The sequence below is a fragment of the Pristiophorus japonicus genome, chromosome 16 (genome assembly GCF_044704955.1).
Source record: "Pristiophorus japonicus isolate sPriJap1 chromosome 16, sPriJap1.hap1, whole genome shotgun sequence".
NCBI classification, from domain to species: domain Eukaryota; kingdom Metazoa; phylum Chordata; class Chondrichthyes; family Pristiophoridae; genus Pristiophorus; species Pristiophorus japonicus.
Window position 1 is genome coordinate 62,403,257 of NC_091992.1, and position 17,037 is coordinate 62,420,293.

At 51.5% G+C, this 17,037-nt stretch overlaps 1 protein-coding gene across 3 annotated transcripts in view; it reads right to left on the reverse strand.

Moving 5' to 3' along the window:
* Positions 1-6,508: 6,508 nt before the first annotated feature.
* The window catches only part of LOC139226546 (alpha-2-macroglobulin-like), a 209,663-nt gene continuing 199,134 nt past the window's right edge, over positions 6,509-17,037 (reverse strand). For all 3 annotated transcript variants that reach the window (XM_070857384.1, XM_070857386.1, XM_070857385.1), the window contains 6 exons: positions 15,762-15,880; positions 15,525-15,615; positions 14,243-14,311; positions 13,729-13,834; positions 13,514-13,588; positions 6,509-6,641 (listed from right to left, as the gene is read on the reverse strand). In XM_070857384.1, coding sequence (XP_070713485.1) covers positions 6,598-6,641; positions 13,514-13,588; positions 13,729-13,834; positions 14,243-14,311; positions 15,525-15,615; positions 15,762-15,880 — 504 coding nt within the window. In that variant the 3' untranslated portion in view covers positions 6,509-6,597. The remainder of the gene's footprint in view (positions 6,642-13,513; positions 13,589-13,728; positions 13,835-14,242; positions 14,312-15,524; positions 15,616-15,761; positions 15,881-17,037) is intronic.

The window sequence follows — 17,037 nt, forward strand, 5'->3', positions numbered from 1 at the left end:
CAGGGGGGGCGGGGCTAGGGTTCAGCGTTCTTCCGAGTGCCGGCAGCATTGTGCAGGCGCGCATGTTCAATGGCTCAGCACGGCGTTTTTCCCCCAGTCTGTGTTTGAATGGTGTGGGTACCGGGGAGGGACGGAGGAGCGTGGGTCAGGGGGCACTCGAAATGATCGAAGGGCCGGAGGAGAGAGCAAGGCTGCCTCCGTCCAGCCTCCCCGCCGCGTTCAGCCCCTCCCCCCCCCCCGCCACCACCCTCTCTCTTCTCCACCCTCACCACCTCCCCCGCCACCCCTCAGTGTCAGAGACAGAGACAGAGAGAGAGACACTGACAGAGATATGGAGAGACACTGACAGAGATAGAGAGAGACAGACACTGACAGATACAGAGAGAGAGAGACACTGATAGAGACGGAGAGAGAGAGACACTGTCAGAGACACGGAGAGACACTGACAGAGGCAGAGAGAGAGACACTGACAGAGACAGAGAGAGAGAGACACTGATTGAGACAGAGAGAGAGAGATACTGTCAGAGACACGGAGAGACACTGACAGAGACAGAGAGAGAGAGACACTGATAGAAACACCTTCCCTTCACATAAAGGTTGGACTTCTATTTGTTATTGATTGGTTGCTTATTACTTTGGTCTTGGTGCTTTAGGTGCAGGGTTGCTTCTATTTTTTATTAATTAATTGCTTCTTACTTTTTGTGCTTCGTTTAGTGCTTACTGCTTTAAATGTACTTTGCTTCTTTAATATTGTTGTGAAGGTGTTTATGGAAAATCCTCTAACTTCCCCCGCCCTGTTGTGATGTTGATGTGTTCTTTGTGTTTAATGATCTCCGCCCCCCCGCCCCCCCCCCCCGCCGTCCCTGGCTGTGCCTGCACTAAACTTAACTCTTGTAAGTTCTGAAAAACCTTACCTAAAGTGGACACTTACTCCATTCTAAGTTAGTTTGGAGTAAGTTTTCACTGCCGAAACTTGCAAAACAGGCCTAAGTGGCTGGACTTACCCCCTTTTGAAAAAAATACCTGAACTAAAATGAATCTAAACTAACTCACTAGAACTGGAGCAAACTGGAATTGTGATTTCTAAGATGCTCCAAACTAAACTAGATGCTCCAAGAAAATTGGAGCAACTCCACCCGAAACTTGGGCCCTATGTCCCTTAGTTTTAGTTTTCCCTGTGAGTGGAAATATCCTCGCTGCATCCACCTTGTCGAGCCCCCTCATTTGTTTCGATCAGATCACCTCTCATTCTTCTGAACTCCAAACTACTCAACCTATCTTCATTAGTCAACCCCCTCATCTCCGGAATTAACCTAGTAAACCTTCTCTGAACTGCCTCCAATGCAAGTATATCCTTCCTTAAATACGGAGACCAAAACTGGACGCAGTACTCCAGGTGTGGCCTCACCAATACCCTGTACAGTTGTAGCAGGACTTCTCTGCTTTTATACTCCACCCCCCTTGCAATAAAGGCCAACATTCCATTTGCCTTTCTGATTATTTGCTGTACCTGCATACTAACTTTTTGTGTTTCATGCACAAGGATCCCCAGGTCCCTCTGTACTGCAGCACTTTGCAATTTTTCTCCATTTAAATTATAATTTGCTTCTCTATTTTTTCATGGGCAAGAAAACCAACTGCTGATTACCACTTACTGCCCTCCCTCAGCTGATGAATCAGTACTCCTCCATGTTGAACACCACTTGGAAGAAGAATTGAGGGTAGCAAGGACACAATATACTCTGGGTGGGGGACTTCAACGTCTGGTAGCAACAGTACTGACCGAGCTGGCTGAAGCGTGAAGGACTTAGTGGCCAGATTGGCAGGTGATGAGAACCAACACAGGGGAAACACCTAGTTCACCTCGTCCTCACCAAGCTACCTGTCGCAGATGCATCTATCCATGACACAATTGGTAACAATGATCACCGCACAATCCTTGTGGAGACAAAGTCCCGTCTTCACACTGACGACAACCTCCATCGTGTTCTATGCCACTACCACCGTGCTAAATGGCATAGAACCATAGAATGGTTCCAGCACAGGAGGCCATTCGGCCCATCGAGCCCATGCCGGCTCTCAGCCAGTCCCACTCCCCTCGCCCTTTCCCCATAGGCCTGCAGATATTTTTCCTTCAGATATTTATCCAACTTCCCTTTGAAAGCCGCGATTGATTCTGCCTCCACCACCCTTTCAGGCAGCGCATTCCAGATCCTAACCACTCGCTGCGTGAAAAAGGTTTTCCTCATGTTAACTTTGGGTCTTCTGCCAATCATCTTAAATCTGTGTCCTCTGGTTCTCGACCCTTCCACCAATGGAAACAGTTTCTCTATCTACATTTTCGATACTCCTCATAATTTTGAACACCTCTATCCAATCTCCTCTCGGCCTTCTCTGCTCCAAAGAGAACAATCCCAGCTTCTCCGATCTATCCACGTAACTGAAGTCCCTCATCCCTGGGATCATTCTCCTAAATCTTTTCTGCACCCTCTCTCAGGCCTTCACATCCTTCCTAAAGTGCGGTGCCTAGAATTGGACACAATACTCCAGTTGAGTATTGTAAAACCAGTGTTTTATAAAGGTTCATCATAACTTCCTTACTTTTGTACTCTATGCCTCTATTTATAAAGCCCAGGATCCCTTATGCTTTTTTTTTTAAACCACTTTCTCAGCTTGCCCTGCCACCTTCAATGATTGGTGCACTTTTACCCCCAGGTCTCTCTCTTCCTGCACTCGCTTTAGGATTGTACCCTTTAGTTTATATTGCCTCTCCTCTTTCTTCCTACCAAAATGTATCACTGACACTTTTCTGCGTTAAATTTCATCTGCCCAGTGTCCGCCCATTCCACCAGCCTGTCTATGTCCTCTTGAAGTCTTTCACTATCCACCTCACTGTTCACTATACTCCCAAGTTTTGTGTCATCTGCAAATTTTGAAATGGTGCCCTGTATACCCAAGTCCAAGTTATTAATATATACAATAAAGCAGTGGTCCCAGTACTGACCCCTGGGGAACACCACTGTATACCTTCCTCCAGTCCGAAAAACAACCGTTCACCACTACTCTCTGTTTCCTGTCACTGAGCCAATCCCGTATCCATGCTGCCACTGTCCCTTTTATTCCATGGGCTTCAGCTTTAGTGGCAAGCCTATTATGTGGCACTTTATCAAACGCCTTTTGGAAATCCATGTACACCACGTCAACCACATTGTCCTCATCAACTCTCTCAGTTACCTCATCAAAAAACTCCATCAAGTTAGTTAAACATGATTTGCCTTTAACAAATCTATGCTGGCTTTCCTTAATTAATCCATATTTGTACGAGGTTAAACTGATCGGTCTGTAGCTGCTGGGTTATCCTTACACTTTTTTATTTGAACAAGGGTGTAACATTTAAAATTCTCCAGTCCTCTGGCACTGCCCTCGTATCTAAGGAAGATTGGAACCTCTGCTCTTACTACCCGTTTACTATTTATATGCCTATAGAAGACTTTTGAATTCCCTTTCATGTTGGCTGCCATTCTATTCTCATATCCTCTCTTTGCCCCTCTTATTTCCTTTTTCTCTTCCACTCTGAACTTTCTGTATTCAGCCTGGTTCTCACCTGATATCTGCTATATGCCTGCCTTTTCTGCTTCATCTTACTCTCTATCTCTTTGGTCATCCAGGGAGCTCTGACTTTGGTTGTGCTACCTTTCCCCCTTGGGGGAATGTACATCGATTGCACATCTCCTCCTTAAAGGCAGCCCATTGTTCGATTACTTTTGCCTGCCAATCTTTGATTCCAATTTACCCGAGCCAGATCCATTCTCAACCCACTGAAATTGGCTCTCCTCCAATTAAGTATTTTTACTCTAGATTTCTCCCTGTCCTTTTCCATAGCTAATCTAAAATTTGTGATACTATGATCACTGTTCCCTAAATGTTCCCCTACTGACACTTGTTCCACTTGACCCCAGAACTAGATCCAGCAATGCCTCCTTCCTCATTGGGCCGGAAACATACTGATCAAGAAAGTTCAGAAATTCTACCCTCTCTCTGCCCTTTACACTGTGATCCCAGTCTATATTAGGATCGTTGAAGACCCCCATTATCACTACTCAAGAGCTCTTGTACCTCTCTATAATTTCTCTGCAAATTTGCTCCTCTATATCCTTCCCACTAGTTGGTGGCCTATAGAATGCACCTAGTAGTGTAACGGCAGATCTAGTGTTTAAATACTCGAACCAAATAGATTCTGTCCTTGACCCCTCCAGGACATCGTCTCTCTCCAGCACTGTAACATTCTCCTTAACCAATCCTGCCGCCCCGCCTCCTGGTCTTTCCTTCCCTATCTTTTCTGAACACCGCATATCCAGGAATAAGTAATCCCCAATCCTCCCCTTATTTGAGCCAGGTCTCCATTATCATCACATCATATTGCCATGTGTCTATTTGCGCCTGCAGCTCAGCGACCTTATTTACCACACTCTGTGCATTCACATACATGCTCTGTAAACCTATTAGACCTTATTATTTTCTTTTAGTCTGACCTCTCCGAATACCGTACTATTTCTTACTCTCGTGCTATCTCTCCCAATACTTTGTGCCCTTTGTTTATAAATCTACATCCTGGTGCCCATCCTCCCGACAAATTAGTTCAAACTATCCCCAACAGCACTATCAAATCCCCCCCCCACGAGGATATTGGTCCCTGCTCCGTTGAGGTGCAACCCGCCCGGCCTGTACAGAACCCACCTCCCCCGGAAACGGTCCCAATGCCTCCCATTTCTATACTTGAAGGGCAGAAACGCTAACTTTTAAAGTTGAAAAAATTAGCACCAGGCCCTAATGTTTTTTAACTTTAAAAAAATTTGTCATTTGCGCTCCAGGACGGAAGTGGAACATAAATCAAAGCGCATCACTTCCTTCCTGGAGCATTACAGGATGCAGGCAGGGGAGTAGTGAACCGTGCAGTGCTGCCTCTTGGAAAGCTCCTTCCCTCCCTTAAAGAGAACACAAGAAATAGGAGCAGGAGTCGGCCATTCGGCCCCTCGAGCCTGCTCCGCCATTCAATCAGATCATGGCTGATCATCGACCTCAACTCCACCTGCCTGCACTATCCCCATATCCCTTGATTCCCTTAATATCCAAAAATCTATCGATCTCTGCCTTGAATATACTCAACGACTGAGCCTCCACAGCCCTCTGGTGGAGAGAATTCCAAAGATTCACCACCCTCTGAGTGAAGAAGTTTCTCCTTATCCTAAATGGCCGACCACTTATTCTGAGACTGTGACCCCTGGTTCTAGACTCCCCAGCCCCAGGAAACATCCTCCCTGCATATACCCTGTCAAGCCCTGTAAGAACTGTATATGTTTCAATGAGATCACCTCTCATTCTTCTAAACTCTGGAGAATATCGGCCTAGTCTACTCAATCTCTCCTGATAGGACAATCCCCCATCCCAGGAATCAGTCTGGTGAACCTTTGTTGCGCTGCCTCAATGGCAAGTGTATCCTTCCTTAGGTAAGGAGACCGACACTGTACACAATATTCCAGGTGTGGTCTCACCAGGGCCCTATATAATTGCAGTAAGATGTCTTTACTCTTATACTCAAATCCTCTTGTAATAAAGGCCAAAATACCATTTTCTTTCTTATTTGCTTGCTGTACCTGCATGTTAACTTTCAGTGATTCGTGTACAAGGACACCCAGGTCCCTCTGAACACCAACATTTCCCAATCTCTCATCATTTATTAAAAAATACTTTTCTTTTCTATTTTCATATTTTTCCACATTATATTCCATTTGCCATGTTCTTGCCCACTCACTTGAAGTCTCTTTGCATCCTCCTCAGAATCTAGCATAAAGGAAGATGATTGTGGTGGTTGGAGGTCAATCATCCCAGCCCCAGGACATCGCTGCAGGAGTTCCTCAGGGCAGTGTCCTAGGCCCAACTATCTTCAGTTGCTTCATCAATGACCTTCCCTCCATCATAAGGTCAGAAGTGGGATGTTCGCTGATGATTGCACAGTGTTCAGTTCCATTCCCAACTCCTCAGATAATGGAGCAGTCCATGCCCGCATACAGCAAGACCTGGGCAACATTCAGGCTTGGGCTGATAAGTGGCAAGTAACATTTGCGTCATACAAGTGCCAGGCAATGACCATCTCCAACAAATGTGAGTCTAATTAGCGCCAATTGACATTCAACAGCATTATCATCGCCAAATCCCCCACCATCAACATCCTGGGGGTCCACCATTGACCAGAAACTTAACTGGACCAGCCACATAAATACTGTGGCTACAAGAGCAGGTCAGAGGCTGGGTATTCTGCGGCGAGTGTCTCACCTCCTGACTCCCCAAAGCCTCTCCACCATCTACAAGGCACAAGTCAGGAGTGTGAGGGAATACTCTCCACTTGCCAGGATGAATACCGCTCCAACAACACTCAAGAAGCTCGACAGTCATGTTTCTGTAAGTGTGAGTGTGAATGTGTGAGAGAGAGTGAGGCAGAGACTAGAGACTCATTGATCAACATTTTAATTTTGAGTCTTGATTACAGGTTAGAGGTGAATCTTGGGCCTAGTTCAACGCGGAGAATCTCGCCGCAGTCTACTCCGGATTCTGCTTCCATGGGCTGTCAGTGTAATGTTCGTCTGTGGAAAAAAAAACACGAGTCAATAAAACATGGAATCTGTATAACAGCTCAGGGGGCTGAATGTCCTCCTCCTGTTCCACTGTAACAGGCACGAGGGGCTGAATGGCCGTCTCCTGTTGCTATGAATAAAAATGTTTGAGACTTTAATTAAGAATGAAATGAGCACCTTTCCAAATAGTGAGACAACAGTCAGCAGGAACCAGCATGGATTTTAAAAGAAACGATCGTTTTTGATCAACCTTACTGAATTAATTTGAGGAGATAACAGAGATGGTAGATGGGAGTACGATGGATGTAGAGTACATGGACTTTAGGACAAGGTAATACATGGAAGGTTAATAGTGAAGACTAATGGGTGTAGAATTAGGAAGTGACAGACAGTTAGTGAGAGGGAGACAGAGACAGAGACAGAGAGAGACAGAGACAGAGACAGAGACAGAGAGAGAGAGAGAGAGAGACATAGACAGAAAGACAGACAGAGAGAGTGAGAGACAGAGAGAGGGAGATAGCAAGAGACAGAAACAGACCGAGACAAAGAGATGGAGACAGAGAGAGAGAGAGACAGAGACAGACAGAGAGAGACAGATAGAATGAGAGAGACAGACAGAGAGATAGAGTCACAGAGATAGGGAGAGACAGACAGAACAAGAGAAAGAGAGACAGAGATACAGACAGAAGAGAGAGAGAGAGAGACACAGAGAGGGAAAGGGAAAGAGACAGAGAGAGAGAGAGACAGACAGACAAGGACAGATACAGAGAGAGAGGGAACATAGGAACATGAGATGATGGCTGATCCCCCTTGCAATTCTATCCCTCTAGCAATAAACCCTAGTGTTTGGTTTGCTTTTGTTATGGCCTTGCTAACCTGTGTCGCAACTTTTAGTGGTTTGTGTATTTATACTCCCAGAAGCCTTCTGCTCCATTTAGATTCTTTGGGGAAAAAATTTGTCACCTTAACACCTCGAGTTAGTGCCTGGCAGGGGCGCTAACCAGGCACTGAGGCAGTAGCGCCGCAGCGAAGCGATTGCAGCGACGCACGACTAATTCCCCCCCTTCACAGCGGCGCTGCTATGGGTTCGCCCCGGGGACTTCAGCGGCAGGCAGATCGTGATGTCAGTGAGTGCGCAATGTGCAACGCTGACTGGGCCCCATCTGTAAAATCCATTGTCGCCCCCGCCTTAGCGCCTCGGTCCGACAGCGACGGGGAGAGGCGGTGCCAGCTCCAGGGGGCGCTACGTAAAGGGATCAGGAGTAACGAGTCACCACTGTCAGGTTTGTGCTGTCTCTCTGCTTCCTGGTCAGCTTGACATTGTGCAACTGTTGAATTCAGTCATTGAAAGGTTGCTTAGTCTCCAGAGTGTTGTGGCTACTAAACATTAGTGAGATTTTTATTCTGATGTCAGCGTGCTGCACTTGGTGACATTAATGGGGCCCATACTGGCAGTCGGCCTCGCCCTCCACGATCCATGGTGGAGGGAGCGAGACAGACTGGAACATGTGGTCTGGGGGAGGTATTCCGACTTCTCCTACCTCCCTCTGACCACAGGAGCAGTGTATTAGGAGGCTCCGTTTCACCAAGGAGCTGGTCACAGAACTGTGCCATCTCCTGCAGTCAGACCTCCAGCCTCAGACCAGGGTGACTACGGCTCTCTGTGACAGTCAAGGTCACTGTCGCCCTCAATTTCTTCGCCAGTGGATCCTTCCAGTCTGCAACAGGCGACATAGCTACATCCCGCAGTGCACCGTCCATTACTGCATCCGGGAGGGCACACTGGCTCTCTGCAGCAGGAGAAGGAGCTACATTGGCTTCCCCATCACCAGAGAGAAGCAGGAGGAGCGTGCATGTGGCTTTGCCAGGTTGGCGTGCTTTCCCATGGTGCAGGGTGCCATCGACTGCACCCACGTGGCTTTGCGGGCACGACATGACAATCCTGAGATCTGCTGTAACTGCAAAGGCCTCACGGAATGTGCAGTTGGTGTGCGACCACACACGGCGAACCATCACAGTCAATGCCCGCTATCCTGGCAGCAGCCACGATGCCATCATCCTGCACCAGACCGGTGTGCCAGCTCTCTGCCAGCCAACACGTCAAGCTCACGGCTCGCTGCTCGGAGACAAGGGCTATCCGCTCTCCACCTGGCTCCTGACTCCCCTCCCCAACCCCAACACTCCTGCCCAGGCCTTGTACCATGAGAGCCAGGCCGCCACCAGGAACATCATTGAGCAGACCATCAGAGTGCTGAAGCAACGGTTCCGCTGCCTTGACCGTTCGGCAGGAGCCCTCCAGTACTCGGCTGAGGGGGTGTCCTGATTCGTGGTGGTCTGCTGTAGCCTCCACAACTTGGCCATCATGAGGGCTCAGCCCTTGCCACCAGGGATTGCGGGACCACCTCAGGAGGAGGACGAGGGAGAGGAGGAAGAAGAGGAAGACGAGGAGGAGGCAGACACTCAATCGGAAAGGCAGTCCGTGATCACCTCATCAGACTGCGGTTCCAATAAACGAAACCCCAATCCCCGTTGATCACCTCGCCCCATCATTCTATCCCTGTCGCAGGCCATCGCAGCGCAAAGCTGAATTGAGACACACCACAAAATTATCCAAACTGAACTAATAAAATTCTCAACAATCAGTTAACACATATTTACAACAATTCACTCTTGTGCAATCCTTCAGTCTCTCTTGTTACTGTGCCTTTGCCTACTCTAGTGCTCCCATGCAGTGTGTCCCCAATGGCTGCAGCAAGGCTGCTGGAAGGCTGCAGTGTGTCAGGGCCAGAGACTACAGATGGCCTTGCAGGATGCCCTCGACCAGCTCTGGGCCTGGAAGGCCCGGCTGTACACTGCACCACCTCAGGCTGGCCGGCGGCAGTCTGGGCGACGGGCAGCGACATGGGCAATAGTGGAATGGCAGTGGTGGGAGCAGGAAAGCTGTCACCCTGAGAGAGGACAGCAGCTTCCTGCTCCACTGACCCACTGCCACTGCCCCGGGGCAGCACCTCAGCATCCCTAGCGACGGTCGACGGTGGTAGCCCCAGCCACGATGGCAGCAGTCAGAGAGCTTGCGTGGCATCAAGCTGAGACCGCATGGGAGCAGTCTGAGATTGGACCAAGCATAGACTGCATAACAGCACTGAGACATTGTGCAGCTTCCACCTGTGCTGCAATGGAACCTGACACATCGCCCATCACACGCGGCATGAGGGCTGGGCCCGCACGGTCTCTCTGGCAGTCAACCATCCTTTGCAGACTGGCAACGATGGGCTCCATGGTGTGCACAGAGCTCTGTGCAATGCTGGAGGTGGACTCCTCCATGCTCCTTCCCATTGCCAAGAGGCTCTCGGGCAGCCTTGCCATTGCACGTTGTCATCGCCGTGTGCAGCCCATCACCCATCTTCCAAACGTCTCCCCATCGAGGTCCTCATCTGAGTTCTGTGCAGCAGGACTCATGCGTGAACCCTCCCTCTGCGGAGCTAGCCCCTGAGCTACCCTTTCCCCCTGGCCTTGCTGCAGCCCACTCGTGTCCGGCGCCTCACTCTGTGCAGATTCTGCTACTACACCAGCCTCTAAAGATCGCGTAGTGCCAGTGTCTGAGCGGGTGCCTGTGGGTGAGACATGCAGTAATGTGGTGTGTTATTCCGCCTCGCTCTCTCCCTGCCCTCAGGGACAGGCTGCTCAGGGGCTTGCTCATTGTCTGACAGCACAATGGCACAAGAGTGGGATAAGGGGAGGGGAGGGGGAAATGCCTGCATACAGCATGGTTAGCTGGACAGTGTGAAACACTTGTGGGGTGAGGGGGATGTGGGGTGTGAGAAGGAGGAGTAGGGATGAACATACTGTTGTTGTCCCCAAGGGGGTCAACGTCGCCGGTGACCATGGCGCCCACCACCTGCCGCCCAATAATCGGCAGCCCTCGATTCTCCAGCGCAGACAGTGGTTGGGTGTTGGCTTGTCCCCCGCCTGTGCGCTCCCGCTCCCTCCGCCTGGGAGCCACCTGGGTTGCGAGAGAAAGGAAAGTGTGTGAGTGCGTGGAGAGCAATGTGTTTGGGTGATGTGCCTGCCATAGTTGAATAGCTATCATTGTGTGCAAGGTGTGAGAGGTGGGTGTGAGTGTTGCAGAGATTATTGGTGCGTGAGTACTGGGGATGGGGTGCTTTGGCCAATGCGTGAAGTCTGATTCAGATGGTGGTATGTAGCAATTGTTGAAGCATTCACTCACCCTGACCGCCCAAGTAAGGTCATTCAATTTCTTCCTGGGCACCACCCGAGACACGCTGCCCGAGGGCACGAGACACGCTGCCCGAGGGCCCGAGATACGCTGCCCGAGATACACGCTGCCCGAGGGCCCGAGACACGCTGCCCGAGGGCCCGAGACACGCTGCCCGAGATACACGCTGCCCGAAATGCGCTGCCCGAGGGCCCGAGACACGCTGCCCGAGGGCCCGAGACACGCTGCCCGAGATACACGCTGCCCGAAACGCGCTGCCCGAGGGCCCGAGACACGCTGCCCGAGGGCCCGAGACACACTGCCCGAGATACACTGCCCGAGACACACTGCCCGAGGGCCCGAGACACGCTGCCCGAGGGCCCGAGACACACTGCCCGAGATACATGCTGCCCGAAACGCGCTGCCCGAGGGCCCGAGACACACTGCCCGAGATACACTGCCCGAGGGCCCGAGACACGCTGCCCGAGGGCTCAAGGGCCCGAGACACGCTGCCCGAGGGCCCGAGACACGCTGCCCAAAACGCGCTGCCCGAGGGCCCGAGACATGCTGCCCGAGGGCCTGAGATACACTGCCCGAGACACACTGCCCGAGGGCCCGAGACACACTGCCCAAGGGCCTGAGACACGCTGCCCAAGGGGCTGAGACACGCTGCCCGAGGGCCCCGAGACACACTGCCTGAGATACACTGCCCGAGACACACTGCCCGAGGAGCGCCGCCCGGGGGCCCGAGACACGCTGCCCGAGGGCTCAAGGGCCCGAGACACTCTGCCCGAGGGCCCGAGACACACTGCCCGAGGGCCCGAGACACACTGCCCGAGGGCCCGAGACACACTGCCCGGGGGCTTGAGACACACTGCCCGAGGGCCCGAGACACAGTGCCCGAAGGCCCGAGATACACTGCCCGGGGGCCCGAGACACACTGCCCGAGACACACTGCCCGAGGGCCCGAGACACACTGCCCGAGGGCCCGAGACACACTGCCCGAGGGCCCGAGACACACTGCCCGAGGGCCCGAGACACACTGCCCGGGGGCCCGAGACACACTGCCCGGGGGCCCGAGACACACTGCCCGGGGGCCCGAGACACGCTGCCCAAGGGCCCGAGACACGCTGCCCGGGGGCCCGAGACACGCTGCCCGGGGGCCCCGAGACACGCTGCCCGGGGGCCCGAGACACACTGCCTGAGACACACTGCCCAAGACGCACTGCCCGAGGGCCCGAGACACACTGCCTGAGGGCCCCTGGTTTGCTGCCCGAGGGCTCGAGACACGCTGCGCTCCCTCCCTCCACATGGTGCGGGAGACTTGCGGCGAGGGCCTCTGGTCACTTGCCAGGTCGCGCACGGCCCTCGGTCCCTGCACAGTGAACACCAACGCCTCCAATGCTTCATCGCAGAATCAGCGGGCTCTCTCCCCGGGCCGTGGATCTGCCATCAGTACGTCTGCTTGAGTTATCCAGCACCTTTGACCTGCTCCTGCTTGCTGACACAGCTCGACAGTCAGCAATGTTGAGAATGAGGTTCTGCAGCATCAATGAACTGTAAAGAGCCTGTGGCAATGATGGTTTGTGATTAGACTGCACTGATATTACTTTGCGCTTTGAGTCTAATGCCACTGAGCCAGGCCATTACACTTGATTTAGCGCTCCAATCCTTTCTTTGAACAATGAGACTTAATTCTGCGTGCAGCGTGATTCATCAGCGCCTGGCACTAAATCTCAAACTTTTCCAAAGTTACCACCCTTTCCTGGACTATAATTAATTTCTCCACGTTACTTTCCAACTAATATGTGGTCTCATTATATTTCTTACCAAAATGTAATTCTTCACACTTATCTGTGTTGAAATTAATTTGCCAATTATATGCCCATTCTGCAAGTTTATTAAAATCCTCCTGTAATTTGTCACAGTTCTCTCAGTATTGACAATCCTCCCAATTTGGTGTCATGCACAAGGTTAGAAATTATGTTTTTGATTCCAAAGTCTAAATCATTAATATAGATTGTGACCAACAACGGTCCCAGCACTGATCCTTGTGGAACACCACGACCCACCTTCTGCCTCTGTGTATAGCTGCCCTTTACCCCCACTCTCTGCCAGCCAGCTCGCGATCCATTCTGCTACTTGTCCCCTGACTCTGCATTCTCTGACCTTATTCATCAGTCTATTATGTGGTACCTTATCAAAGGCCTCTCTGGAAATCGAGATACATTACAAGTACTGCATTACCCTTGTCTACTTTCTCTGTTACCTCTTCATAGTTAGACAGACAGAGACAGAGAGAGAGAGACAGTGAAAGAGAGAGAGAGGGGGAACCTGAGGGAGAGTCTGAGAGATAGACAGAGAAAGAGAGAGAGAGACAGTGAAAGAGACAGAGAGAGAGAGACAGACAGACATAGCGACAGAGAGAGACACAGAGAGAGAGACAGAGATAGATAGAGATAGAGAGAGCGAGAGATGGAGAAAGGGAGGGAGGGAGGGAGAGAGAAAGAAAAGGAAAGGAGAGTGAGTGTGGGAGAGAAGGAGCAAGGGAGAGACAGAGAGAGAGAGTGATAGAGACAGGGAGAGAGAGAGAAATATAGACAGAGACATGAGGAGAGAGGGAGTGAGAGATGGTTCTGTGGGAGATGAACTGCTCGAATCTCACCTAACATTTCCTTGTGAATTGCTCCCACCATCTCCAATCGTTTTGGTTCTTTATATTCAACGATTGTCGAGTCATCTGAAGGAGAAAGGGAGAGAATGAATGGCGAGAGGAAAGATGGAAGGGAATTAACACCCGGGATAAATACCCGGGATTAAACACCTGGGAATGGATAGCCAGAGATTGGTATAGCCAGCGCCCTGCGTGAGGGACCCTACCTGTCTCATAGTAATCGTACACCTTTACATAGGCCGGCTGCAAATTCTCCACTTCAAAATTACGGCTCATGTGAAAGGATAATTGTACGAGACGGTTCGGTTCCATCTGGAGAGAGAGGTGGGGTCAGTCCTGGAGAAACAAGGTCTTTCCCCCAAATCCACACCTCCCCTCGGCCCCGGCCCGTACCCCACATCTCAACCCATGTCAAAACCCACATCTCTCTATCTGTCTCTGTCTCACTCCCTCTCTCCCACCAGCTCTCCCTACCTCTAGTTCCCCCACCTCCCTCTCTCCATCTCCACCTCTCCCTGCATCTCCTTTTCCCTCAATTCATCTCCCTCCCTCTCCTGCTCCTTACCGCTCTCCCTCCATCTACCACTCTTTATCTCTCTCCCTCCCTCACTCACTCCCCCTCACCTCCCTCTCTATTTCCCTCTATCTTCCCTTCCTCTCTCCCTCCCTCTCCCCACTCTCGACGCCCCCCGCCCCCCCCATTCCCCGCCCAATACTCACTGGCTTGATGTACAGTAACATGTGACCATCTTGGATTTCCGTTTTACTGATATTGAAAACATTCAAGCTCTGGAATAATGAGGTGAGATAATGTATATTAACGAATAATGAATATTAATAACAACTTGCATTTATATCGCGCCTTTAACGTAATAAAACATCCCAAGGCACTTCACAGCCGTGTTATAAGGCAGCACAAATAAATTTGACACCGAGCCACATAAGAAATAATTACGGCAGATGATCTAAAGCTCGGTCAAAGAGGTAGGTTTTAAGGAGCGTCTTAAAGGAGGGAAGAGAGGTTGAGAGGTGGAGAGGTTTAGGGAGGGAGTTCCAGAGCTTGGGGCCCAGGCAACAGAAGGCACGGCCACCGATGGTTGAGCGATTATAATCAGGGATGCTCAGGAGGGCAGAATTAGAGGAGCGCAGACATCTCGGGGGGTTGTGGGGCTGGAGGAGATTACAGAGATGAATTTCTATTAATGAGCCCCCTGATCCAGGTAATGGGAGACTAACAGAGTGCAGACACCTCATCCCATAACTATCCTACCATCCAGGGTCCTGTCTCTCACCTGGGGTCTGGGTCCTAAGGGGACCGTATTCTCCAAGCCTAACCCCTAGACAGTGAGGGTCAGCAGGAAATTCAACCAGGGGAGGGACAGCACTGGACAGGGATCGGGGCAGGAACAACAACAACTTGCATTTTGATAGTGCCTTTAAGATAGCAACACATCTCAAGGTGCTTCACAAGAGCATAAATCAGACACTGATGTTTATAATGAGACATTAGGACAGGTGACCAAAATCTTGGCCAAAGATGGAGGTTTTTCGTGAGTGTCTTAAAGGATGAGAGAGAGAGAGCGAGAGAGAAGTGGAGAGGTTTGGGGAGGTAATGAAAGAGCGCAGGATCATGGCAACTGAAGGCACGGCCGCCAATGGTGGAACGACAGAAATCGTGGATGTCCAAGAGGCCAGAATTGGAGGAGTGCAGATATCTCGTAAGGTCGTGGGGCTGGCTGGAGGAGGGTTACAGCGATAGGAAGAGGGCGTGGACATGGAGGGATTTGAAAACAAGGATGAGAATTTTAAAACTGAGATGTTGCCGGACCGGGGGCACAGGTGACAGGGGTGAACAGGACTTGGTGCAAGTTAGGATAGGCGCAGGATGACCTTCAGTTTACAGAGGGAGGACGATGGGAGGCTGGACTGGAGAGCTTTGGAATGGTCCTCATTCTCTCTGGCCCTGAAGCTGATTAAAGGCACAAGTTGAGGGAACACTCACCATTTTATAAGAATCCTTATCGGCTGAGTAACCGGACAACATCTTCACATCAACAATGACCATGTTTGAAACTGCTCGGTCCCCCGTATAGCTACAATATAGACAGGAGAGAAGGATGAGACGCTGGCCATGGGGATCATTAAACACAGACCCCCACCCCATTAAACTCTGACCCTCACCCCCATTAAACTCTGACTGTCCCCCCACAACCCGCATTATACACCGCGCCTCACTCACATGACATTGATATTGATATTGGGCCATGATCCAGTTTCCAGAACTGCAGGCAACTTCGCCACAGATACGGTGAACACAGAGTCTCGCTGTGTGGGAGGCGTGTTGTAACGGAGCGTTGTCTGGAAATGGAAGAGATATAATTACTCGATGGATAAATCGTCTGATGGACCTTCTCCCCGAAACCCTCACTCCCACCTCCCCGAATCCCTCACTCCCACCTCCCCGAATCCCTCACTCCCACCTCCCCATTTCCCTCACTCCCACCTCCCCGAATCCCTCACTCCCACCCCTCCCAATCTCTCACTCCCAACTCCCCATTTCCCTCACTCCCACCTCCCCAAATCCCTCACTCCCACCCCTCACAATCCCTCACTCCCACCCTCCCCAATCCCTCATTCCCAACTCCCCATTTCCCTCACTCCCACCTCCCCGAATCCCTCACTCCCACCTCCCCGAATCCCTCACTCCCACCTCCCCGAATCCCTCACTCCCACCTCCCCGTCTCTCTCACTCCCACCTCCCCGAATCCCTCACTCCCACCTCCCCGAATCCCTCACTCCCACCTCCCCGTCTCCCTCACTCCCACCTCCCCGTCTCCCTCACTCCCAGCCCCCCTAATCCTTCACTCCCACACCCCCCAAATCCCTCACTCCCACCTCCCCGTCCCCCTCACTCACCCACTCCGATTCCCTCACTCCCACCCCCCCCCAATCGCTCACTCCCATCTCCCCGTCTCCCTCACCCCATCCCCAAATCCCTCACTCCCAACCCCCCAATCCCTCACTCCCAACCCCCTAATCCCTCACTCCCAACCCCCTAATCCCTCACTCCTACCCCCCCCCATATCCCTCCATCCTTTTTTACATATTACTGTTCTCTCCTCACTCTCACCCTCCCTCCACTCCTCCTCCCACTCCCTCCTTCCCGATGGTCCTTCCTCCTCCTTCCTCACCTTCTCATGGAATCCCTGGAGCCAGGAATAATGGATGATGCTGACTCTCTACTGAAGAGGGAGGAGGTTGAGGGAGAGGGGGCAGACAATGGAGGGAGGTGGAGAGGGAGGGAGGAAGAAGGAGGGAAGGGAGGAAGAGGGAGGGAAGGGAAATAGAGAGGGAGTGGAGGAGGGAAGGGAGGTAGGAAAGGAGAGTGGTTGGAGGGAATTAGGGTGGGTGAGTAGGAGGGAGGGGATGAGTGTGGGACGGTTGGGAGCGAGATGGAGGGATTGGAGGGGGAGAGCGGGTAGGGATTGGAGGGGGAGAGGGATTGGAGGGGGAGG